This window comes from Motacilla alba, chromosome Z (genome assembly GCF_015832195.1).
Source record: "Motacilla alba alba isolate MOTALB_02 chromosome Z, Motacilla_alba_V1.0_pri, whole genome shotgun sequence".
Taxonomy (NCBI): domain Eukaryota; kingdom Metazoa; phylum Chordata; class Aves; order Passeriformes; family Motacillidae; genus Motacilla; species Motacilla alba.
The window spans coordinates 66,703,450-66,729,260 of NC_052046.1; the positions used below are offsets into that span (position 1 = coordinate 66,703,450).

The 25,811-nt window shown below is 37.1% G+C and overlaps 1 protein-coding gene across 6 annotated transcripts in view; it reads left to right on the forward strand.

Annotated features, from left to right (window-relative positions):
* The window catches only part of FER (FER tyrosine kinase), a 154,223-nt gene that overhangs the window by 16,858 nt on the left and 111,554 nt on the right, over nt 1–25,811 (forward strand). For all 6 annotated transcript variants that reach the window (XM_038125679.1, XM_038125683.1, XM_038125684.1 and 3 more), the window contains exons 3-6: nt 1,338–1,596; nt 5,313–5,486; nt 8,832–8,931; nt 23,622–23,805. In XM_038125679.1, the coding sequence (XP_037981607.1) occupies nt 1,390–1,596; nt 5,313–5,486; nt 8,832–8,931; nt 23,622–23,805 (665 nt within the window). In that variant the 5' untranslated portion in view covers nt 1,338–1,389. The remainder of the gene's footprint in view (nt 1–1,337; nt 1,597–5,312; nt 5,487–8,831; nt 8,932–23,621; nt 23,806–25,811) is intronic.

Sequence of the window (25,811 nt, forward strand, 5' to 3'; positions counted from 1 at the left end):
GGTTGCTTGAGGTTCTAATTCGCAAAATTTTCAGAAGTGTTGTGCAGTAACTGAAGCCAGTAACATATTTATTTTTTTCTGAATACCTAACAGGCTAAAAATGCTAGGAACTCTGAAAAGTCTGTCTTTAAACCTTGTACATATCGGTATGAGCTGCCACAGTGTTGACATTAGTTTATGTGTCTCAGTTCTTAATGTAAAATAAGAATATCAGTCCTACTTCCCTCAATGGACTGCTAGGAAGATAAATTTGTTAATGTTTGTAGAACACTGCTAATTTAAGTGTAATGTGTTAAGCCAGTGAAGAAATTGGTATTTCTGTGTTAAAAATATCCAAGACTTTGCTGTAGTGTGGGAATTAGTGAATAGGCAATGTACAGACTGTGGCTGCACTGCAGTCCAGAGATAAGGGTTGCAGTTTTATCTTACCTAGTTGAAGCTGATTAGTATAGGAACAGGTGGTTGGTTTGTACACAGAAAAGAGGGTTCAGCCCACATTACAAAACCTTGTGCAAGCGTGTGTAGGAATTACTTCTTTGTGTGGTTTCAGCTCTTCCACAATGTAGCTGTGTGTTTATCAGCATCAGATGCAGGTATTTCAGAGCTAACTCTAGCAATGTGTCTTTGACCTTTGGTTCTGCTACAGGATTTCATAAGGCAGTATATCTTATCTGTTTATCAATCTTACTTTATGTCAATTTGGTACAATAAGACTGGACTGTCCTAGGGTAAAATGATGTGAACTAAAGAACTCTGACCCAGGGGACCAGTGTGTGGTTGGATGGGAAACCTACTTTGGAGTATTTTCTGGTTTTTGGGAGGTTGAATCTGCAGGTTCAGGGTTTAGGAGCAAACTAGCTTCTAAATAGTTATCAACTTCCCACAGATGTAGTGCCTGAGAACTGGTATTTTATGTGGATTTTTCTGTGCTCTTAGGAGAGTAAGCGTGAGAAACAAGTGTTTCAGGTCACCAGGAGTAGAAAAGTGCAGCTGGCAGCTTGTCTGGAGATACTGTTAGCTGTGCTTATTTGGTTGAATATGTAGATTGGTCTTAAGTGTTTGTCTTAGATGCTGTTTTCTTCCATACTGTTCTTTAAGTTAAGGAGGAACGTTTTTGCATAAATGGAAACTGGAATTCTAAGGCTGAAATCTTTTCCAGTCAGAGTTGTTGTTCAAAACAGCTCTAAGCCTCCTTTCAGTTTATACTGAGGAGGTTAATGTGTGTGGTGAGTCTTATGATTAGGTAATTTCAGGGTTTAGGCATCAATAATTGCTCTTTGTTTCACCAGAAGTTTTTTCTTTTGATAATTGTCTCATCAGTCTTGTTCTCCTTTCAGATGTGGTGAAGAGCCTGTATTTTCCCCTGTCTGGTATATAGTGCCTTAAAAAATGGGGTTTGGAGGTGACCTGAAGTATTCTCATGATGCTTTATTAAAACTGCAAGACTGGGAACTACGACTGCTGGAAACAGTAAAGAAATTTATGGTAATGAGAGTAAAGAGTGATAAAGAATATGCGTCCACTTTACAGAATCTTTGTAACCAAGTAGATAAAGAGAGCGCTTGTCAATTGGATTACATCAGCAATGTGTCCAAGGTAAGTCTGAATTTTGAATTTGAAATATCCTTGGGTTCTGGGTTAACTTTTGTTTTTTTGGTTTGAATTGGATTTCTATCCATTCAGTTTCTTGAGAGTTAATACTGCCAAAGTATTTTAAATAGATTACTTTGGTTCCTTAATGAAATATACAGAAGTTGATCTCTAGTCTTGCTTTGAAAAAATTAACTGAATGAGAATCAATCCTGGTTTTTGAAATTCATTATTTTACATAAATGGGTTGAGCCTGCTTCTTTGTTTAGTGCTTTGAAAATCGAGTATGCTATAGTAAGCTTTTCTTTTAAGATAGGAATTATTGTTTATGTTATATAGAATTTGTGCAGAAATAGAAAAATGCCAGGAAACTAAGGCAAAGCCTAGCATTCCAGCTGTTACTCACACTGCAGCCTGTGTTGTAAGAACAAAACATTAATTCAGGATGTTTCTCATAATTGTGAGGTTATTTTGTATTCTGTTTAAAAGAACTGTGTTGACTTTTTAAAAAGGTAAGGCTCTCTGTTGTCCACATTACTGGTTTTTAGATTTAGAGCAAGTCCAAGTAAATGTAATAATGAAGCAAACTTCGCATATCACCTGTTTGAAAGTTTTACTCAACACCTGGATTCTCTACTGACAAGAGAAGACTATTGTGTTTTGATGGCTTATTCAGTTGTTTGCCCTTGTTCTGTAGCAGTGGTTACACAGTGCGTTCAGTCTGGAGTGAATCCCCATTTTCTCTCTGCAGGAAAACACCCTTTCTGGGTCAGGTTAAATTTCAGACAAAGCAGTTTTTTAGTCATGGGCTTATGGGATGGCTGCTTGGACAGTGGCTGTGGTGTAGCATTGGGAACAGGAGTGCTCCTTGTGCGCGGGATGGATGTATACAGGGTTAAAGTGGCTGTGTGTGACTTGAAGGCTGTGCTGCTATAGCTGGGCTGCTTCAGCACTGTGCAGTGTTTATAGGTAACATGTTCTGTTGTTGCTTCCCTCCCTCACAATAATTCTTGCCTTGCAAATTGAAATACTGCCCTTTTTTTTTCATTGGCTCAGAGTATTTATTCTTATAAGGTTTAAATGACCATTAACCTTCACATAGGTATCTCAGTCTAGGACAGTCATGTTATTAACATGAACACTTCTTGTGAGCAGATAAATTGAAAAAATCTGGAGATCTGACTTAAACCAACTTCTTTTTGCCGGGAAAAGAGGTGTGCATGTAACATTTTGAAATCTTGTTTTGAATAGGGTGCTCAAGTTGTCCTTCAGCATCATTTTCATTCTCTTTTTTTTTTTCTCTTAAGGAGGTGTAATTTTTCACTGTCACATCTCTGATTTCTATGTTTTCTCTGTTTTCTACATTTTAACAGCAAAAATATTCATATGGACTGGCAGATCTTTTATATGGGCTTGCCTTATAATTTACTGACACCTTGGATTTTGCAGTTGTGTAGTGACACATGTTACTGGTGTTGGCAGTTAAAAAGCCTGAATTATTGATTATTTACTAATCTTATTCTAATTTATTTTAATCTTCTGTGATACTTTTTTCTCTCTTCCTGACATTTTACGGAACCAAAGAATGATGCAAATATTATGGGAAATCAATCTAGTTTCTTATATCTTCTAAGATATAAACTATCTGTTTTAGTTATTGTGGTATTATTTGGCATTTTTTGGAATTAAAACTCAATACCAAGCTGTTCAATTTTTAATGGGTTTTGTTTGCTTATTTGTGTTGTTGTGGTTGTTTGTTTTGTTTTGATTTGATCTCTAAGTGTACAGGAAGAGTGAGCACTTAGAGAGAAATGGTGTCTGGGAAAATCTGTCTTCTGGTTTTTTTCATGTGGAGACAACAAACTTGCTGGAAGCCATGGGAGCAGCAACTGGTAATGCTAGAAAAGAGGTGTTTTTAAGAGCTTCCAGACCGCTCTTTGGTGTGTCTATATGTCTGAAAAATAGTGTTAAAACAAACAATCATGTATTTTACTACATTTGTTGAACTGTGGTCATTTTTTTGTGGAAGGAAATGCTTTATCTTTTCTGCTGTTCCTACCCAGCTTTTTTCCCCATATAAATCTCTGTTATTGAAGCATTTTTACTTCACCTTCTCCTAATTTAAATAATTAAATGCAATAACACAAAGCACAGGAATCCTGCTTTACTGCTATTTCCCCATGGAAACATCGCTTTCCCCTTTTCCTGATGGAAAGAGTGATGTGAAGAATGGGGAAATACGCAATTTTATTTTTTAATAGAAAGGGAAGTAATTGCTATGTTTCTGGCTTATTTAAGCTCATTTGGTGACTTATAAACTCAGCATTTCCTTAGAATACCTTTACTGTTGAAAAATGCTTTTGGTGTGATTTTTCAGGATTCAAACAGTAGTTGTTTCATCAGATATAAATCAGCTTTATGGAAAATGGATGATTCTAACTACATTTTCACCTCTGAGAGCACTTTTATGAGCTCTTCTTCAACCACAAAGGCCCACTCTTTTCACAAGTGTTCAGTGCTGTTTTATCCTATGCAGCTTTGCACCATGGCTTCTGAAATGGTCTCCAGCCACAGCAGGAAAGCTTTACGCCTTGACATTTTATAACACCGCACTTTAAGCAGTCCAGATATCTCTGTGCCAATCTGTAGGATATTTACAAGCTGGAAGAAATGTTTAAGATAGTCCAGTATATAAAGGAGTCAATTGTCTTTTGTTTTGTTCTCTATAGTCCAGTTTCTGTTGCAGCATTGTTATGTAGAGATGGAAATGTTAGGTATATATGTTTGTATACAGGATATAAAGAAACTCCAAAACTAAGAAACAAATTATTTTCTAAAGTTTTTATCGGATTGATTTCTGCTTTAGTGAGAGCCAAGATAAATGCCAATAGAACTCATATGCTAGGTGCCTTCAGAACCTTGTAATTCTGTGGCATGTAGCCACTTTGAAATCTTAGCTATAGCACAGCATTCATTGTCAGGGAATTATCTTTAAGGAATCCAGTATGTGACAGCAATCTTGAGGGTAACCAAGGTTTTATTTGAACTGAAGTTTAATTTCACATTTGTGTCTCTGATGTCTGTAGATGTGTAGCTGTATTCAAAGCCACACACAGCATATTAAGCTGTTCTGAAAACTCACAGAATGTCCAAGGAAGCTGTTAAAGCAAGGGTACAGAAGGATGCTGGGTTACAGTGACAGATGGGTCTTGTGTCTGTGCTTTGTTGCTGGTGGTCTGACTGATGCTGCTGTGTGAAGCAACTGATGTAATGGTGTCCTCTTAAACCACCCCCCCTCAAATGCATATTGCTGTCAGGTATTCAGACAAAGGTGGAAGTCAGCTTTGGCAGAACAACTGTGGGGGAAAACTGGAGGACCAAGGATGTAGGAACATGGTTCTTCTCAGGGGTGTTGGGTGTATATTTAAAAAAAAAGGCTGCAGTACTTTCTTTGATGTACAGAAATACTAGGACAGTGCTGAAGGGTGAATGTTCAATACTGTATTTTTGTCTCTGGTGCTTTTTTATGATTTTATGAGTGAGATTGAGGCATGATTTTGCTGTTGCAGGAGGATCTTGAATGCATTTGTGTAAGCTTAAAATTAGTTCTTTTACTGAATTTTTTTAAACAATGATGCATCTTTTCCCACAGTTCTTATTAATTGCTTGGTTATTTGTGAGCTGAAATAAGTAAGTGCTTTTCTGTTCTGACTTTTTTATAGTCTTGGTTGCTCGTGGTACAGCAAACAGAACAGCTGAGCAAAATAATGAAGACGCATGCAGAGGATCTTAATTCTGGGCCCTTGCATAGGCTTACAATGATGATCAAAGATAAGCAGCAAGTTAAGAAGAGTTTCGTAGGTGTTCATCAACAAATTGAAGCGGAGATGTACAAGGTATTTTATTCATCTGTGCTTGATAAGTTGATTATAATTCTCTGTGTTTGAAAATATTAAATTAAGAGTGGATTTTTTTTGATTTTGTTCATGCTGTGGTAAAAGTGTAGTGGGTGACATGTAGAATGCTTAGTTTAAATTTTAATAATTTTATACACACATTTTTTTTCCTGCTAGCTGACAGGGCAAAGATGGAAAAGTTTCTTCCATATGAATTTCCGTGGACTAATAGAACTGGAAATGTTATTCTAGTAGAGGATAATGAATTCTTGTGTGACTCTACTCTGTTCCATCTCTCTTCCTGTTCTAATTCCACTCTAGATGTTCATGGGACTAGGGCACTGTAAACTGTTCTTAATGAGTGCTCTTGGCAGCCCAGACTCTTTTGGGAGGGGACAGGGTTCTAGTCCCTATTCTAAAATATAAAGCAGGTATAAACCAAACATTGAGACTGCAGGTGAAACACTTCAGAGTGTATTCCATGACATATCCGTTACCCTGCTTGTGTTCAAAGTGCTGTATCTTGTCAGTAAAGCTGACAGCAGTCACAGTTTCAGATGCTCTGGGGGAAATTTAGCTACAGATGTCAAAAATCGGAGCGATAGTCTGAAAGGTCTACTGGGAGAAAGAAAAGCACTGTTTCTTCCAGCAGAGAATTTGGGATTTGAAGTAGGGTAATTAAAATGTAACATCTGAGTAAAGCAGTAACACTGTCATGGATTGATGAGTTAAAGGTTCTTGGGGCAGTTCGGAGAAGAATTTGGAGCTATTCTGTATTTAAACTATGGCTATTTTAAGTTAAATACATTGGCTCTAATAAGATTGCTTCCATAATATGCTAGAATATTGGCATCTTCCCCAAGTAGGGACTATGAGGATGTCTTTTTTGATGCATGATCAGTAGACTGTCATTATCTGATAAAACTTCAAGCCAAATAATCACTTGCTGCTACTTATGAATTGGTGTACCTCAAAAAAGTCAGAATGGAAGAAGAGGAAAAACTGGTAGCATGTGTTAGAAATAATAGAAGTTATAAAGTATTACAGAAAGAGAAAAAGAAGGATAAGAAAAAAAGGCTGAATGGAGTAAGACTGCTGTAAGCTCAGGTATACCTTGAAAAGAGACTATGCAATGTTTTGTTTTCTGTTAGTAGGCCAAACTCTAATAGAACCTCTAATAAAAATGTCTTTTAAAAGAAGACTTTTCCAAAAAAACAATGCATACTGAGCACTTTCCAAGTTATTATTACTAGCCATATTAAATTTATTTTATTATGGGCTGCATAGCCACGAAAGTATTTTGCATCCTGCTGATTAAGCTTGCATTGTTGTTTGGTTAGAGGTTTTTGGGGCTGCATTCCTTTTCCCCCCCTTGCTGAATTTGCAAAGAAGTATTTGAATAGGGTTCTCCTATTGTTAGCTGACATTGTTCAAGGTTTTGTGTACCTGGAGCACTTTAAGAATGATTCCCTGAAATTCAAAAGACTTCTGATGTTCTGTGGTATTATTTCTGATTTTGTTATGCACAGAGGTAAAATGCCAATTATATCTCAGTACAGTATGCAAAGTTCGTGAGCATCAGTATCTGTGCAGCTCCTATTTTTAGGAAAAGATGGCATAAAAATGTGTTTAGGTGAAATGCATTTATGTCGTCCTTTCTTATTCTAGACACCTCTACAATCTGGAATCTTATGGGGAAGATTCTTAAGAACAGTAAATAACATGGCTTTTGCACAAATGTAATGGACTTGTATCTTGTAGATTTATTCCAGTTTCCATTAAGATATTGAATAATTTTCTTTCTTCATGAAATTTGAGGGGAAAAAAGTAGAGTACTGTGCTAATTAGGTGGCTAAGACCTTCTGAAATAAAAATGGAGTTTAAAGTAATCTTTGACCATCTTAATTCCTTAAGTGTTCTTTGGGAACAGACATGCTCTTGGTGTTGGTTTATCTGTTGGAAAAAGACAATCTAGATTAAGAATCATAATGTAATTATAAATGTTTACTAATGCTAGTGCCCTGTTATATTTTTCAGTTTTCTGTAAGAGAAGCTGTTCTTATTATTTATTAGGTCTTAATTACTTCCTAATTGCCTCTTTTTCTCCATTTGTGATGATGTCTTTAAGTACAAATTGTCATAGTTATTTCTCCTATATTGCCTCTATTGGCAGATGTGTGTAATTTACTGAGTGTAGAAATATGAGATGAGTATATGTGATTGATGTGGAGAAAAGGTTCTGCCTTCAAATTAAATATTGCACAGTTGGCCCAAAAATAGAAGCTGTAGACAGAACTTTGTTGGATCTTTAAGGAATTTCATGAAGTTTTCAGATGTTGGTGAAAGTAGTGTTATCTGGGCCTTGCATCATGAAAAAAAAGGAAAATTGTGAACTTCAGCCTTCTTACTGCCACCTGCAAGAGGACCAGTTTTTCAGTGGAGTGAACTTCTTTTTCTGCACATTTACTGAGAGAAGCACTTCCATTAAAAGTAGTTAATAATTTCTCTTCCATGATTTTCCAATTGATGTCTGTTATTCTGTTGGATTTTTTTTTTTTGATCAGAATTTTTTGTTTTGCTTACAATACATGGTAGATTTTTTGGTATTGTGATGACTGGTTTGTTACTGAATTTTGTTTGCAAGTTCATGATTTGGGATTATTTCTGAACAGTGCACTAGTTTCGTCACACACTGAATGAATGCTAGGGATAGAAGAGAAAACTTTATTTTAATTTTGTGACCAAAAATGTTATGTTCAGTGCTCAGTTTCATGGTAGAGGTTTCTTATTTGGTTAGTTGCTTCTGTAGTTGGGTTTTTGTTTGGGTTTTTTGGTTATCAGTTTGGTTTTCGTTTTTAAGGGTTTAAGTTTTACCATTTGTAGATTATTTCATGCCAAGTTGCTGTTCCTTAGTCAGTTGTAGGAAGAGTAATGTCTAAAAATTTTGCTTTTATTTAGGTGCAAAAGAAATTTCTTCCTATGCATAGGACATTTTAAGCCAGTATGATTTGTTAAATCTATTTTTGTTATTTTTTGCCTTGTAATTGGAATAGAATATTGTTGATGATTAGCTGGGTTTTCTAAATATTTTTTTAATTACATTGATGTGAATGGTGGTTTGTGTCTTAGGCCTTTTACTTAATTCCTTGCATTTATTGATTTTGATTTTGCACCATGTAATTTGCACCATGTAATATCCTATTACGATTTTCTCAAGCCAGTGGAAAGTGTAGCATCCTTATTTTGGATAATAAATTCTGTTAATTCTATTTTACTAATGCTATTTTTCTAAAATGTGTCGAGAATAAGTATTTTTAATGCTTTTTATATTTCCCTTTTTTAAAGGTCACAAAGACAGAACTAGAGAAACTTAAATCTAGCTACAGGCAACTAATAAAAGAAGTAAATTATGCCAAAGAAAAGTATAAAGAAGCTGTGGCTAAAGGTATGATTGACTTCATTTTGTGTATTTATTAGTGCTTTTTTCAAATCTGCTAAAACTCTTGCAATGAAACAAGGTAATTTTTTTTATTTTGAGCTGCTTGATTACAATATAAAAGGTAATATAGTGTCTTAAGTAAGCCAGGCTGATTGTCATCATGTATGCTTGGTATAACCTCTAAAAAATTAATAAAATATAAATGGTGATTCTTTTAAGTTCTTGTATTGTTCCTTCAGTGGATGTTTTTGAAATCTAAAATTGCTCAGATGGACTCTGGTCTCCATCTGCATTGTAGCTGCAGCCTACTTGCCTGTGAATTATCATTGTTGCTACAGTGGCATTAGCATCAGTTCTTGTCAGTGTAACACATCAAACCTTTGTCAACCTCATCTGAAAGAGGAAAATAAGTCATTTGCACTCTGTGTGCAAGTGACTTAAGGAGTGATGTGCTCAATCTACATGGATTTTGATTCCTGTTGAATTGTGCTTGAATTATGAGATGAGAGAGCCTTTGTTCTATTATGTATTGAAATATCGTGCTAATAGTAGTTCTTATGTGTCCTTCTTAGATTTTCTTTTCTTCCTTTAGTGAAAATTGACTGGCAGTATGTATTGAATGGCAGTATGTAAGTGTAATTCCAAGATGCATCTTAAGGTTTTGTTTGAGTGTCTAAATGACAGTTAATGTTCTTGGTTCTGTTGTAGTATAATTATAGTAGCTGTCAGTGAGGAGAGATTGTTTCTTTCCAAATTTGTCTCAAATTTGGACAAAACAGCAGGGGATAAGAAGTTACACTTAGCACTGTTGAACTTTTACTGTTCTTTTTCTTTTACTGAAGTTCATAAACACTTCAAAATATAATTGGCTGTTCAGATCTTAGTATGTTATTTTTAGCCTGTTTTATCCTCTCTTCCTGTTACTAATCTGGTCGTTCTCTATTCCTGAAGCACCAAACTTTCCCATTGGAATAAAGGAGTGTTTTGTCTGTCAGCAGCTGTGATGTTTTGATGTGGTTTTGATTAACTGAATTAATGTTTCTTCAGATAGACAGCAAATGTAAATTATTTTTAAGGCACTTATTTCCTATGGTTTTCTTTGACCTTCTCTTTCAGGCTTTTATCTAATGTTTGTCTTATTAATAATTCATACTTAATTTAATTTCTTCTAAAATCTTGCTTTGCTTAACACTGATGCCCATAAAAATACTTTTCTCTCAAAAGTTGCAGGATTGCTTCTTTCCTGCTGCATCCCAGGCCCTGTTCCTATTTACAAATACTTGTGTATTTGATGAGCTACTACAGTTTGTCAGCTACAGGTCAGCTAGACCACTTGAATTTTTCTAAGTCATGGTATTTCTGATCTTTTAAGTTGTCAAACTGGTTTGCTGGTGAAGTGAAAAGTTAGGGAAGTCTTAAAATTGCAATGCTTTGTTATTCCAGGGTATTCTTTATTCAGTAAGCTAAGCTTATTCACATTATGTGCTATTAAGATATATTACTTTTGTTAATGTACAAACTGTTTCAGTTTTTCAGGATTTCAAGAATTATTGAAAACAAGAGAAGAAACAGTGCTTACCGGAACAGTGGGAGGGCATAACCAAGTATTGAAAATAAGCTGAAAACCATTTTGTTAAACAAAAAAATTAAAATCTTTTGACACCAGCTCTTGCAAGTAATGTGTTAAAATAGCCCATCCAGGTTCATTTATGTAAAATGTTGTTTTAAACAGAGTCTGTTCCTCTGTAAGGACTGTACAAGTCTGTAAGACAGTGGCTGGCCTTGCCTCTCTGGAGCCAAAGGGGAAAATTGCCTCTTAGAACATAGAATTTTAGCTTTACCCTGGGGGTTATGTGTAAATTCGTGCAGCACCTGTATGAGCTGCTCCCCAGGAAAAGAATGAAAATCGCACAAAGGAATCTGACAAATATATCTATTTTGCAAGAGCAGTGATTTTGAAATGTAGTAACTTTTTCTACTTTGTTTTAGAATAGCAAAGCCGCTTTCTGGTAAAAGAGTAGGTTTATTAGAGCTAATAGTGAAAGAAGTACAATTGGTTCTTCAGCTTGTGAAGACAATTGCTTCCCAGTTTTCTAGTTGAGTTATTGGAAGTGATATTAAGCTCTGGGCTAAACTCACATGGTAGAGGATATTAACTGCTAAGGCTAAGGCTAACAAAGTTTGTACAGTACAAAGTTTGTACATAACATCACTTTCCAAGTGATGTTACGATTTTCGGGAATCAGGGAGTAGTCTCAGGAAAACTTGAATTTCTGTGTGTGATACTTTGCACCATAGTAGTGCACTTTGCACTAGTCACTTTAAATCAATGACACCCTGATGCAAGGTTACAGATGTTTTCATTTTTTGGTGAAAACACTAGGAGGACCATTGGAAAGATTAGTAAGTGCTAAGGACTGATAACCATACTGGTTGGTTACAGGTTTTGTTAGTGTTTGGACAATGAATAAAGCATGTGGTAGGAATTTTTGGATGTTTTTTTAGTGGGGAGAAGGGAATTGGTTTCTGAAGGAATGCAGGAGCTTCATTATGGAAGACCTTGTGCTGTTCAGATTTGGAGGAAGGTGAAAGCATCTGAGATTGTGTCCCAGGAGGTGTTCTAGGGAACCCTCTGCTAGCACTACTTCTGCTTGTACATCAAGGGAAGCAGTGGGGCAGTTGTGTTGAAGAGGAAGCCCCACAGAGACTTGGCTGCCACTTCCACCTTGGGCTGGGTTGCACTGCTTTGTTATGGCCACCATTGTCTGCCTGATGGCTCAGTCAGAAATGACTGATTTATTTTGTTTGTTTTAGCCCTTACCTCGGTAAGTCATGCATAGCTGCTCCTTTCTGGACCAGTGGTTACCATAGGAATCACAAATGCAGTCTAGTTGGTTTTTCTTGTGCATGGAGGCTCCAGGTGTCAGGCAGTCTGGTTGATGTTAGTCATTTGCATGATAATTTTCTGCTCTTTTTTCCCCAGACATTCATTCTTACGTTTTTTAATGTATGGTAAGAGATAACAGGCAGAGAGAGGATGAAGTCAGCAAGCTGAACTGGTCCAGTGCCTCTTTAATGAGGCATGCTTTGGTTTTTGGGACTCTATGGACAGATTGGATGCAATAGTCTCTTCTGGATTAGAAAGCTTTGTTAAAAAATCTCCACGAAGTGTGTGTGGTGGGAATGCAAAGCATGTTCCTTTGCAGAACTGGGGCATTGGAGTCATAGGGCATGCAGAGGTCTTTGGAACAAAATATAAGACAAGAGCTTGTTATATTATTTTTCTATAATGAAATGGACAGCCATATGAAACATTCTGTGTGTGTGATACTGGCAAAAAGAGCGTAAACATCTTCCAACAGCAGTTCCAAAGTAACAGTCTCAGAGTGTATAGGAGTCTGCATTGACAGAGCTGTGCTAATCAGTGATGCTGAGTAACAAGGTGATTAGAATGTGGTATGTTGATGTTGCTGCTGTAGAAAAACACATCAAGTTCAAAATTTGTGCCAGATGGAAAAAACATGGTTTCACTAAAGAAATCACAAATCTTCTGAAATAATTTAATGAATAATGTACTAAGAATACAAAATAGAGACTGTAGGACAACTGTAAGTATTAAGTGTGATATTTGATTAGATTTTGAATCTCATTTGGTTGGACCAGTAACTGCTTCCACTTAAGTTTGCTGTTTGCGCAATTATTTTTGTTTCTGCAGGATTGTGCATCTCTAAGTATAGTTCATTGTGTCTGTGGGGGTTTTGAATATTTTCATCCTTAACCTTTTGATTAAGCATTACTTACTGCTATATAAATAAGGAAATAATGATAACATGAAACAATAATTTACTCAATTCAATACAGGGTTTTTTAAAAAGTTGAAATGCATCAATAAAATTTAGCATCTGTTTTTGTAGTTAATTTTGGTGTTAGATGTTGAAGTGTGAAAGGGTTGCTCATATATCTGTAAATATTGCAAGTTGGAACAGAGCCAGTGTAGCTTTGGGAGGTTCATACTGAATTTTAATACAACATACTCTTCAGAAAAAAATTGCAGTTTTTGTGGAAGTACATTAATTACAAGTGTTTATTATAGTCTCATTCCTGGTTCATTACTGATGGAATGTAGAAAATATTTTGCAGTGCTCTTATGTGACACAGTGGATCTGAAATAAATAGTAAAGGAAAAATATATGGATTCTAAGTATTTAATATCATAATTTCATTTTATGCTGCTACAGCAGCATAAAGAATATTTCACCAGATTTCTCTAGGCTTGTGTTCCCTGACAGCATTGGGATTTACAGGAGCCTAGAAATATTAAGTGTACACCTACCACATTATACCACATTACTTCTGCTGTACAAATGTTTTCCCTGCAACTCAGGTGATTTAATACTTCAGAATTGACATGACTTCTGTGGTACATAACTGAAGTTTCACAGCAGCATAAGCTCACATCTATGATAAATAAGGGAGCTGTTAGAAAGCTTTCATTAAATCAAATTATTGTCCTACTATTCTTTCTAATAGCCAAATGGTCAGAAAATACTAGATGGCTGGTGCATTCATTCTGAGGTGCCTTTAAAATTGTTATTATACAGCTACATTTCCTGGTGGTATGTGTTGCCTGGAGTTGTTGCTGCAATGAGGGAAACTCCTAGTAAGATTTTTTTTAAGCTTAGTTTTGACTGAAACTCTCATATTGTTAAGAAAAAACAGGTAACACTGGCTGAATTGGTCTGTCTTACTCAGAGGTGAGCAGCCTGTGTAGATTTAAAATTAATGCTCTACTGTAAGTGTTTCAACACAAATATACTACCAGTGCTTTTGCTTGGAAGGGGTAGGGTTGTTTCTTCTGTGTAAAATGAAGCTTCTAGAGCAGGAAACCCCAGGGAGTGCAAAGAGATTGTGGTGACTTCTTTTGGAGTGTGAGACCAGCTTGAATGTACTGTTTCCTCTTAACAGAGACATGCAGCCCCAGGATGTGCTCTCCTCACAGTCCAGCAGGCGCAGGACAGAGAATTGACTAGAGGTGCTCAATAGCTCGCCCTGACAGTATTTGACAGCAGTTCAAAAGATAGAACATTCATTTTTGCTATTTTTATGCTATGCTACTTACTTAAGCTGATAGCTTTGGTAAACTAATTCTTAACTCAGAAGTTTAGATGTGGTATTCTGTAAATTTGAACTCTTTAAATATACACAAAAAGTTTTGGGGTTTTTTTCCCATTACAAAACTATTTATTATTTTCAATCATTAATTTGTGAAGTAATAATTGGGAGAATAATTGGAAGCAATAATTGGGAGAAACTTATCCTCTTCTCAGAAAATGGTTGAGTGGAAAAAGGAGTAAGTGATTTTACTTGTTAGAGAAACACATTAATGTAACAATCTTGCAAGACATAAAAGGGAAAAGACCTTTGAGACTGAAGGTAAAGATCCTATTTTGTTTCTGTCTGTCTTGGTGGTTTTGGTCTTATAAAAACTGTGTTAATTGAGACCACTGTGTTTGCATCTCTTGATTTGCAGAATGATGATAAGGCTGGTCACCCACTACACTTCTGAGCATGTTTCCAGAGACAGAACTAACAGTCAAAGCTGTCCTTTTAGTGACAGCAGTTTGCATAAAAATTGCTTGGCAGATAGGAATGCTAAAAAGTCGAAATTGGGAGTGGAGTGGCTGGAGAGCAAGCCCTGCAGAAGGGCACCTGGGATGCTGGTGAATGGCCCGCTCCACATCTGTCAGCAGGGTGACAGGTGTCATCTGGGGTGCATCAAACACAGCACAACCAGAAAGCCAACAGAGGGGGATAGTCTTCTGTATTTAGTGTTGATGAGGCCTCACCTGGAGCACTGAGAGCAGTTCTGGGCCTCACACTTTAGGAAGGATGTGAAGGCACTGGGGTACACCCAGAGGAGGGCAGTGGAGCTGGTGGAAGGGCTGGAAGGGCTGTCTTGTGAGGAGCAGCTGAGGAGATTGGGTTTGTCCTTTCTGGAGAAAAGGAGGCTGAGGAGTGACCTCACTGCTCTCTGCAGCTTCCTGGGGAGTGGAAGTGGAGAGGGAAGGAGGTGCTGATCTCTTCTCCCTGGGATCCAGTGACAGGACACATGGGAAGGGCTCACAGCTGTGCCAGGGGATGTTCAGACTTGACATTAGGAAGCATTTATCCATTGAGAGAGTGTTTGAACATTGGAACAGGCTTCCCAGAGAGGTGGGTGATGCCCCAAGGCTGTCAGTGTTTAGCAGGCATTTGGACAATGCCCTCCAAAACATGCTTTAGTTTTTTGCTAGCCCTGAATTGATTAGGCAGTTCAACTTTGTGATTATTGTAGGTCCCTTCCAACTGGAATATCCTAGCCTAGCTTTAGGGAAGTGAAGCTTCCTAAAGTATGGGAGTCCAGATGATTCAAAAGTCATGTTGCTGGTGGGTTTTTTGGGATCAATAAGAACTGTTGTATGAGGAAGTGATTTTCATAATCACCTATGGTATTTAGATGTTTCTAGCGGAATTTAAGGAGATGATTTGGGTCAGGAAGGTCCTGAAATCAGTTAAGTGGGTAATATAGAGTAATCAATTACAGAGGTTATAAGTTCTACAACCTGTGTCTTTCCTATTGCACAATTAAAATCTGGGAAACTGAACAAAATGTGAGGGAATAGAACTGGAGAAGTTAGAAGGTTGCCTCCAAAAGCAGGGTGCAGTTTTTTTTTTCCTCAAGAACTCTAAGTTGTGTAATGTGTTGTATTGGGAATCAATTAACATAAATATACATAGTTACATTGGTTTGATGTATAAAAGTATTCTTTTTTTCCCCATCATATCTAGGCTTTTAAATTACTTGCTGTAATTTAAGTGCTTAGTCCATACTAAAATTGAATTGAGACAAAGACCATGTCCCACTAGTATTTGTTCCAGTTTCAGTCTGTGGAGCAGCTGAGTCAAGTTTTATGATTCTCTAATGTAAAAATATTTTATTGTATTTAAAAAATATGTTTCTATTAAAAGAGCTATTTGAAAGCCATGGTCGTCACATTCATGAGTGTAAAGAATGTGTTCAGTGTGTTCAGTACCATAATGTAAGCAAATAATGTAGTGGAGTGTTGTTTTCCAGGCACAATTAAATAATGCTTTGTGAAAAGGTGTATCTCCAAAGTTGAACTAAATAAGAAGTGACTGTATTGGAGTTTTGGTACTGATAAACAAATGTAAAGACAGCAGAATACTCAGAAATAGTCCATGTTGTTGAAAATGCTGAAAAATGTGTAAATGGAAAGAAATGCAGTTCTGGAAAATTATTGAAAAAATGCAGTCATAAACAATGGGAAATGCATTGTAGATCATTTTATGCATTGACAGCTTTATAGTTTAGTGCTGGTATGTACAAAAATAAAAGTTTCTAAATCAAACTGAAGAAGAAAAGTTTTTTCTGTCTTAAAAATTATTATATGCTTAAGATACTTATTCAGGGAGGATTGTTACTTCCTTAAAAAAAATAGCAAAAGCTCTGATTCTCTCCTCTTCTTCCATTTAAAATTTTTCTGAAATCAAATACTGTGATACTTGCTGAGATTTTAATCCAGAAAATTGCAGCTCCAGAGCCAAGCTGCTTAGTGTTCTGTGGGACCTCACCTGTTCTCTCCTTCATCCTAACCCATAAGGTTGCTCCTTCTTTGTCACTCCTCATCCATCTTGAGGCAGTGCTCCATGCACTCCAGCTGCTCTCTCATGTAAAGAGAAACTCTCTCCTTGACTTCCTGGACTGCTTTTGCCCAGGAGTCTGAACTCTCCATTGCATAGCTCCAGTCCTGCCTCTGTGATCCTGACAACATCCTGGTCCTACAGCTGCACACAGACACCCAACTCACCATGTTTATCACCCACACTGCGTGCTGGAATACACATGCATGTCATCCCAGCATGCTGAGGTCCTGGAAAGGATTTGTGGGACTTCTCACATTGGTGCTTTGCAGGGACCTTCTTGCCCACCTGCACCTCCTGTTTTGTTTTTCTTCGTGATTGATCCCTTCCCATCTTACCATGCCATTTCCTTAGCAGTCTCCTTCCTCAGGACGGTGGGTCACCCTCTTCATCCTGTATAGTTACTAGTTTAAAGCCCTCCTAATGAGGTTAGTCATCTTACTGACAAAAATACTTTTACCCTGCTTAGGAAGGGGCTTCCTATCTTTCAAGCAGATGGTGGTCTGCAAAAACGGTTCCATGGTTGTAGAATCCAGACCCGTGTGGCCGACACTGGTTCTGCAAGCTACTTAACAGCCTGTATTGTCAGTGCTCTCCTTGCACCCTTTCCCTTCACTGAGAGGATTAAGGAGGACACAGCCTGGTCCCTTGTGCTTTTCACGTCTAGAGCTCTGTAGTCACTTTTGGTACTGTCCAGGTTTCCCCTGGCAGTGTCATTGCTGCCCACATTTCTTAAGACATTGCCTCTGCTGCTCTTCCCTGTACTTACCTATACCCAGAAATTTGGGTGGATTTGATTTTTGCAGTACCTAAACTGCAAGAGACAGTATGTTCCTGGCATATTGTTTTAGTCTTCAGTTTCTGTGGATTGTTAGCCACAGTTTTATTTATGTATAAATAGTTTATTCCTTCTTGTTATTCATGTAGATAGTCACCTTGTCCTTCTGTTTTTTATTTTGTTTGTCTGTTTCCACAAATTTAGCATAGTTAAGGTTTCTCACTGTATTTCTGTTGGAGAGATGTAACCATGTATTGTGACATCAGATGTGTCATTGGCTCCTTTTAAAAATAAATTAAAATAATTGTCAAAAACTGGCCTTGTGTAATATTGTGTCATTGGCACGTCTACATGGGATAGCATTCATTGTGTGCTGAAGCCAAAGGTCACGTTTCAATACCAGGAGCTATAAATCTAGAAATTTAATTTTTCTGTTGTGAGCTAAGCCTTTATAATGATCTCTGTCGTGTCTTTTATGAATACTTTGTCATCACTTTGGAATGGCTGAAGGTCTAGCTGGAAGGAGTTGCAAAACCTGGAAAAGAGGGGAAAAACCTGAGCTTACTGGCATAATTATTTCTTTTAAAGCCAAAATATGTGTGAGAACTTTATCTGCAGTGTTTATTTCCTTAAGGTCAGATTCCCTGAGGCATTTGCAGTGTACATGGATGCTGATTTAAAAAAAGATGAAGTGAACATTATGAGCTGAAATTTTTCTCAGTTTATTGTCCCATCCAGTATTTTTTCTTCTATTTTAGGTGATTATTAGGCCACAAGAGTCTAATAATTATGATTACAAGAACTTCGGATTAGCAAATCTGCCTTTTAATTGAAAATAGACTGAAACATTCTTTTCCTGGATGGCTGTGTTGTACTGTATGCAGTAAAATCTTAAATGAGTTTCTATTTGAAATTGAAATACTAGACTCCAGAATGAGTGAAAAAGAATGCCAGCCTTTTCTTTGTAAATATAAAACTTTCATAATTGAATTTTGCAAGCTTCACAGTACAGTTTATGGTGTGACATATTGTATACCCATCAGTTTATATTAACATTAAACAGTTTTGTCAACAGCTGATGGCAGTAGTATTATATCTGTTTATGAAATTCATTGTAGAGATGAAGAAAATTGGATGTTTTCCTCTGTGCTAATTGATATGTAGAACAACTGTGTTTGCTGCTTCACTGCATTTTGCTACTTTAAAAATAAATTACAATATGAAAATAATACTGTAACTCTGTTCCCTGAATTAAATATAGATCCAAGGCTCTATTTTAAAGCTGAATGAATATGATAATTTGATTTATGTCACAATTAGTTGAGGTGTTCTGCTGTGGAATAATGTGTAGCAAAGGTATTTAGTCCATAAAACAGATGGGAAAATCAGATAGTTTAGTGCTAATGAGGTTTCTGAAAGAGATATAGTATTACTAAATTGCGAGTTACGGCGATTTGATAATTTTAGTGTAAATTTTCAGTTTAGTTTAGCTGTTGAAGGTGGTTTGTTGCAGTTTGCAGGTCACAAGCCCATACTGATGGTACGTGGTATGATTTCAGATGTGCTAATATTTCATAAGCTGAAAACTGATAAGGGATATATTTTACACACATCCATAGACAACTTGTAGCTCTTAAACTACAACATATGAAGATAATTTTAGATTATTTGATCTAGGGCATGCTTGAGTAGGAATAGCCAAACACAGAATAACCCAAGGAAAAATGCAGCATTTTTGCCTCTGCTACCATCTTGCCTGACTCTTCTGGGTTCCCTGAACAGCATGTCTCACTATGGACTGGCAAGCAAAACATTTTAGCCTTGGCTTCTAACAGCTTTGTCCTCTTCTTTTTTATCCAGTCTTTATCCTGTAACTCTACATGGCCTGTATATGACCTGTTCTCTTCCCTTCCAAACTCTCTTCAGTCACCTTCCAGTATTTCTCCATGCTCCACATACCTTTCCTTCTTCAGAAAGACCTTATGGTGTTTATGTTTTACTCTGAAGATGACAAGATTGACTTGGTAGCCTACTGTATTTAGAAAAAAGTATATATAATACTTTTGTATGATACTCTGAAATTAGTTGAGGTTTTCTAGTCACGAATAATATATATACAGAAGGAATTTAGTTCCTAAGGCAGATGGGAAAATAGGGTTTTACACCATCCTGTTATGTTGTTGTGCTGATGTCAGACATGGTTATTTGGGGGTATTTAACTTCTGGGATGTTATTCTGATGTGTTGGATTACTTTTCCCCTTATAAATTGTCTACATTTCATTTAGAAATAAATACTGTAGGCTTTTTTATGGAGGGGGGGAAAAAAATTGGTCTCCTAATGAGATATGAGTTTAGACGGTTTGCGAAAGACAAAACCTGCTATGTCTGGCTAAAGTTTAAGATAGACTTGTGAATGTTATCTCTCCAGAACAGTTCTACAGAAATTTTTAAAGTGGATTGTTTCATTCATACCTACATGAAAAATTCTTCTCTGGTGACAGCTCTGGAGATGTGCTTTGTCTTTGCTGTACAGAGTAATTCAGATAAATTGTAACGTAAGAAATCTATACCTTCCATGTACAAAATTAGGTCAGCAATTGGATTTTTTTTCAATTAAATGAAAGAGACATAATATCCTTTCAAAGTGATTTTTATTAATCTGTGTTTGAAATGTAGCTGACAGTGGTGTGAAGTAGCAAGTGTCCAGAGAGCCATAGGAGAGTACGAACTGAGAGAAACATGCTTTGGCTTCATGGTAATTTGTTACCCAGGGAGTTCCTGAGTCAGAAGTGCTGTCCTAGTTCTTAGTAGCTCTTCAGGATTTTTTTCACTTTAATTTTTTTTTTTTTTTTGCATACATTTGTCCCTTCACTGTTAAACTATGTAAGTTTGTTTTTTGTTTGTTTGTTTTGTTTTTTGGTTTTTTTTTTTTGCTTATGATAACTTTTACCAAAAGAATACGTAGGTTATCTGCGTGCTCATTGAAGAAGGTCTTTGTTTTTATTCTTTCCATATAATGCCATATAATGTACGGTTTTTACATTGAAAGAAGTTGTGCAGATCTGTTAACTCTGTCTGTTCTTACATGTTTCTCCTAGTGCTTCAGGACCTCCTAGACTCCTAGTGCTTCAGGACCCTTCACTGTAGTAATTCTTTCTGTGTTTGTCTTGTTTCCTGCCTTCCTGATAGTAATGCCCTTTTCTAAACCTTTTGTTTGTCAGATTGTATTCTCCTTGAGGTCAACAAATTGCATACTTTTAAGTGGATTTAATCAGTAGCATAACAACCCAGTCTACTCCTTTGCTAAATAATATTGTGTTCAGCAGCTGCTGAACACTGAGTTTATATTTCCATCAATCTTGCTGTACTGACCCCAAGATCTCATTTCTGTGTGCATTTGGATTACTAAACTGGAATAGTTCTTTACCCATGTGCACCTCTCTAAATATTCACGCTATAATTTACTGTTGTCTTAGTCAGTACCTCTCAGGGTTTCTGTGTTGGTTTTGCATGGCCTGGTTTTTGGTAGTGGGGGGGCCGCAGAGGTGGATTCTGTGAGAAGCTGCCAGAAGCTTCTACTGTGTCCAGCAGAAGCAGTCCCTGATGGCTCTGAAGATGGACATGCTGCTGGGCAAAGCTAGGCCAATGAGGGAGGTTGGTAACACCTCTGTGATGGCATACTTAAAAAGAAAATCAAACCAAAGGGACACAATTTTTTCTACCCAGAGAAAAGGAGAAGGGAAAACAACATGGAGACACCAAGGTCAGTGGAGAAGGAGGGAGAGGAGGTGCTCCAGGCACCCGAGCCAAGATTCCTCTGTGATGGATGGAGGCTGTGGTGATGACCACAGTGAAGCAGCTGTGCCCCTGCAGCCCATGGGTGCACAGGGAATGCAGAGATCCACCCGCAGCAGCCATGGGGGAGGTGCCCTTGCTGGAGTGGGTGGATGCCTGGAGGAGGCTGTGATCCAGTAGAAGACCTGGTGGACAGAAGGCCCTTTCTTCCAGGCTGGAGCAGCCTGTCCTTGGAGGAATGCACTCTGTGGAAAGAGTGACCCATGCCACAGCAGTTTTGTGAGGACTGTCTGCCCATGGGGACAGTTCATGCTGCAGCAGGTGCGGTATGGCTGCTGCTCGTGAGAGTGGACCCACACTGGAGAAGTTCATGGAGAGCTGTCTCCTATGGGAGGAGCCCCATGATCTCACAGGGGATGGACTTCTCTCCTGGAGCAGTGGAAGAACCCCTTGGGTGATGGACTGACCAAAACCCCCACGCCCTGTCTCCCTATGCTGTTGGTGGGAAAGAGGGAGGGGTTGGAGGGAAAAAGGTATATTTAAGGGTTTATTTGACTTCTCATTATCCTCCCCTGATTTTGTTAGTAATAAATTCACCTTGTACCTTTAAGTTGAACCTGTTTTGCCCTTGGAGTGTTTTCTCCCTTTCCTTATCTCAGCTCATGAACTCTTCATTAAATTATTTTCTCTCTGCCCAGCTGTGGCAGGGGAGGGTGGGCGAGCAGCTTTCGTGGGTGCCTGGCATTTGGCCAGTGTCAAACTATGACAACTTTTATTCCAGTTCTTTACATTTGGTTTCCCTGTTTGCTACTTCCAGACAGCATCTTCTTCATCATCATCATTTTCATCACCTCGTCTGGGACTCTCCATTGAGTGCCTACTTTCTCCTGTATAAACTAAATCATAATATTTTAGCTAAAACTTTCTCAAGTACCTTTGAAGTTTCAAAGCTAAGCACCATCCAGTCCTCATAATTTGTTCTTATTTCATTTATTCTCTTTTTTTTTGACAGCTTAGAAAAAAGAGATTAATTGACTCTTTCACAAAGTAATAATTCATCCTGGAAATCTCTGAAGGTCTGAGGTAGTGATCACAGAAGGAAAAAAAAAATCTTTTCTTGTACCAGCTCCTTTTATATGGTGACTGTCATTTACTTTTTCTGACAAGGTTGCTGACTCCAATGTATATGAAAGAGGATTTGTTACTGGTTTTTCCTCAACTATTTTTAAGTGTGCCTTCAATGTTGCTCTGTTTTGATTTATTTGAGTTCACAGTCCCTGTGTATTCCTTATATGACACAGCTCTTCAAGGTCTGTTTCAAGCAGCTGTTTTGCCACTTAGCTATGAATGCTTACATTTTCTTTTTTTTTTCAACTGCTTTGTAGATGTGTTTTTACTTACATAAATTATTCTAAGTTTATAAGAAATGCAGTGGTCTGAATGAGATTGCTTTAGGTAGCATATGTTTATCTGTGCAGGTACTTGTGACTCTGCACTTGATATTTGCAGATATGAGATTAATTTAAAATGGTCTTAGTTCCTGAAAAAGTAATGAGATACTTGGTAAATATCAAAAAGACAGCAAGGATGTCATTAAAAGCTTATGTGTGTGTTCTGGTTATGGCTGAAATAGAGTTGATTTTCTTCACAGTAGCTGTTGTGGGGCTGTGTTTTGGATTTGTGGTGGAAAAGTGTTGATAGCATACCCCACACAGCTGTGCAGTTGCTGTGGCAAAAAATGGAATAGGTGACCTCCTGAAGTACCCTATAGCTCTGCAATTCAACCCTCAGCTGGTCCTGTCAGCTTGAACTTGAGGACTTCCAGTCTCAGTGGTGCAAAGCTGCAGCTGTAGAGCCTATCCTGATCAGGATGTCAATGTGATAGGGAAGTGTTAAGGCATAGGAGAGAAGCTGCCCATTTTGAGCAGGAGTAACAGTGTAAGGGTTCAGCTGCTCATATGTAGACTGACTGCATCATTGTTTTATTAGGATTATAGGTAGCAATAGGAATGCTTGAATACAAAAAAAGAATATATTTTAGTGTAGGACATCTCTCTTCTAAAAATAGGATTTTGCAAATAAAAGAAAAGCTTTGAGATAGTAATGCATCTGAGATTTCTTTCTTGTTGATAGTTGTATTATTTTTATACTTGTGGTTTTTCTATACTTTTAGATAAGGAATTCTTATGTTTCTGCTCAAAGAAAATAACCTTCTTCTTACAAAGTTTATTAATTAGAAAACCTAGACATTTGATCATACTAATTATCTGGAAGTGTCTGGATTTTACTTTCCTCATAGAAGAACCTTAAAAATTACTGTAGAAAAAGGGGAAAACCTGACATAAATTTATCAGGTGTGTCATCTATAGGCCTGTATACATTTTAAATCACCATGTGCATTTTTGTTTTGTTTTCTCTTAGGAAAGGAGACAGAGAAAGCCAAAGATCGGTGTGAAAAAGCCACTATGAAACTTCATATGTTGCATAACCAGTATGTGTTGGCACTGAAAGGAGCACAATTACATCAGCATCAATATTATGATACTACACTTCCTCTGTTACTTGATTCACTACAGAAGATGCAAGAAGAAATGATTAAAGCCCTGTAAGATGTATTCTTAAATATTTCTAACTTGTAAAATTTCTGTGTGTAGTACTCTAATTAATTTATAAGAATAGTTGAAAATACGAAACTGTGATTGATTACGTATATATCAGGGGGTAACAGTTGAAAAATGTCTATCCAAATGATGCAGATGGTAGTTGTGAGTGCTCACTTAAGCCTACCAACAAGACACCATCTTCTTATGAATGCTTTACAGATTGACTGCCGTGATTATATTTGACCTCTTAATTTTTCCTTCAGCTTACAGACTGCAGCAAGTTTTTTGCCTCTCTGGTAGTCATTATTATGAAATTCTACCAGCAACAAATTCAGTTTAAACTGCCCAACTATCTTGAAAGTGATTGTGAAGGAGCCAATCAGATGCATAATTAATGGTATGGGTAGGAGGATTAACAGGATTATGTAAACTTGATCTCACTGTAAGGAGTCTCCCCTTAAAAATACTATGACCTCTTTCCCTAAAGATCATTCTTACATCATGGCAGAGTACGTGCAAAGTGATGATATCTGAGAACAGATATTGAGGACTTTCAGCCCTCCTTTCTGCTTTGTGACCACCATGCTGCCTCTTTGTCTTAGTTTAAAAAAAGAGGTGATTACCTTTTTTGTATGTGTTCTTAATTTAGATGTGAAACACTCTTAATTAGCCCATTTTCTTGCCTATTCTGAAGTCACAATTCGTCTTGAGTTCAGTGCATAGGAAGTGAGGGAGAATTGGGGATTCCACACTTTATATGGTGCAGACATCATGAGCTTCCCTGTGCAGTAACATTTTAATTTTTTTGGTTCAGATGCTGGTATTGAAGTAAAGCTTTGTAGTATGCCCTGTATGGTTCTTTTAATTTTGTATGTAAGATCACAGCAAAAGGCTACAGTTAAATGTAGTGCTCTAATTAAGTGTGTGCTCTAATTCAGGTGATTTAGAATCATGAGCTATAATAATTGAGGAAATTTGTGTTGGAACAAGAGCTTATTGAAAGTTATCTTTGCTCTTCCTGGAGTAAAAACCTGTAAAAAATACTTTTGTCACTACATAGACTTTTTTGTGAGTTCTGAATGTATTGGAAAATGATTCTATTATAATATCTTCGGTGCACATAAAAAGATGCTGATTTCAGGTGTAGAGCTTAGTGTGACAAGCTCTGTGAAACAAGACTTCCTCAATAACCCTAATTTTGCAGGTGAATTAGTTTTTTAGACCTGAAAAAGTATAGATTAATATTGCTGATTATTTTTTTCCTCTTTTTTGTCATTGTAATTGATGTAGATTCTCTAAGATATGGCATTGCTGTAGTTGATATTTAGCTATCTTTTCATCATACTCCATGAACTATTTTCTGGAAATGCTTTCTCTTGCCTGTTTCCTGCTCAGAACTAGTGCACTGGAAAAATCCTATCACACCATTCTTTTTACAGAGTGAATATAACTTGAGCTCTTATCCAGGAGAAATGCATTTACACTTTTTTCTCTGCACATTTGGCTAGCCAGAATTCATCAGTGTTTTTTGAGTGGCCACCATGCTTCAGATCCTGGCAAACTAGCAAATTTATCAGAGATAAAAATGAAATAGGAAATAATTATGAAGGTACATTATGAAGGAAAACTAAAAGTTAAGGAGAATAGAAGGGTGTTCTGAGTATATGTCACTGGATGCTATTAAGTGTAGTGTCACAATACCACCTCTTCCTCTGCCATTCATTTTCCACTTGATTTTTCCCACTCTTGGAAGCAGGTAAAGACAATGTTGGGTGGGTTGTGCTTTCGCACAGAAACTTCTTGGTTAATTTTCTCTCCTCTTGTAAATATATGCTTACTTGTGATTTACATCTATTTTTGTCTGAATTACAAAAAAATATATATATATATATAAAGCTAGAACAAGATGGAAAACCAGTATTGAAAGAAAATACACACATTTCTGTAAATCATTTTGCCTTATGCCAGAATATATTTTGTCAAGAAACATGAAAATCTTCAGTGTTAT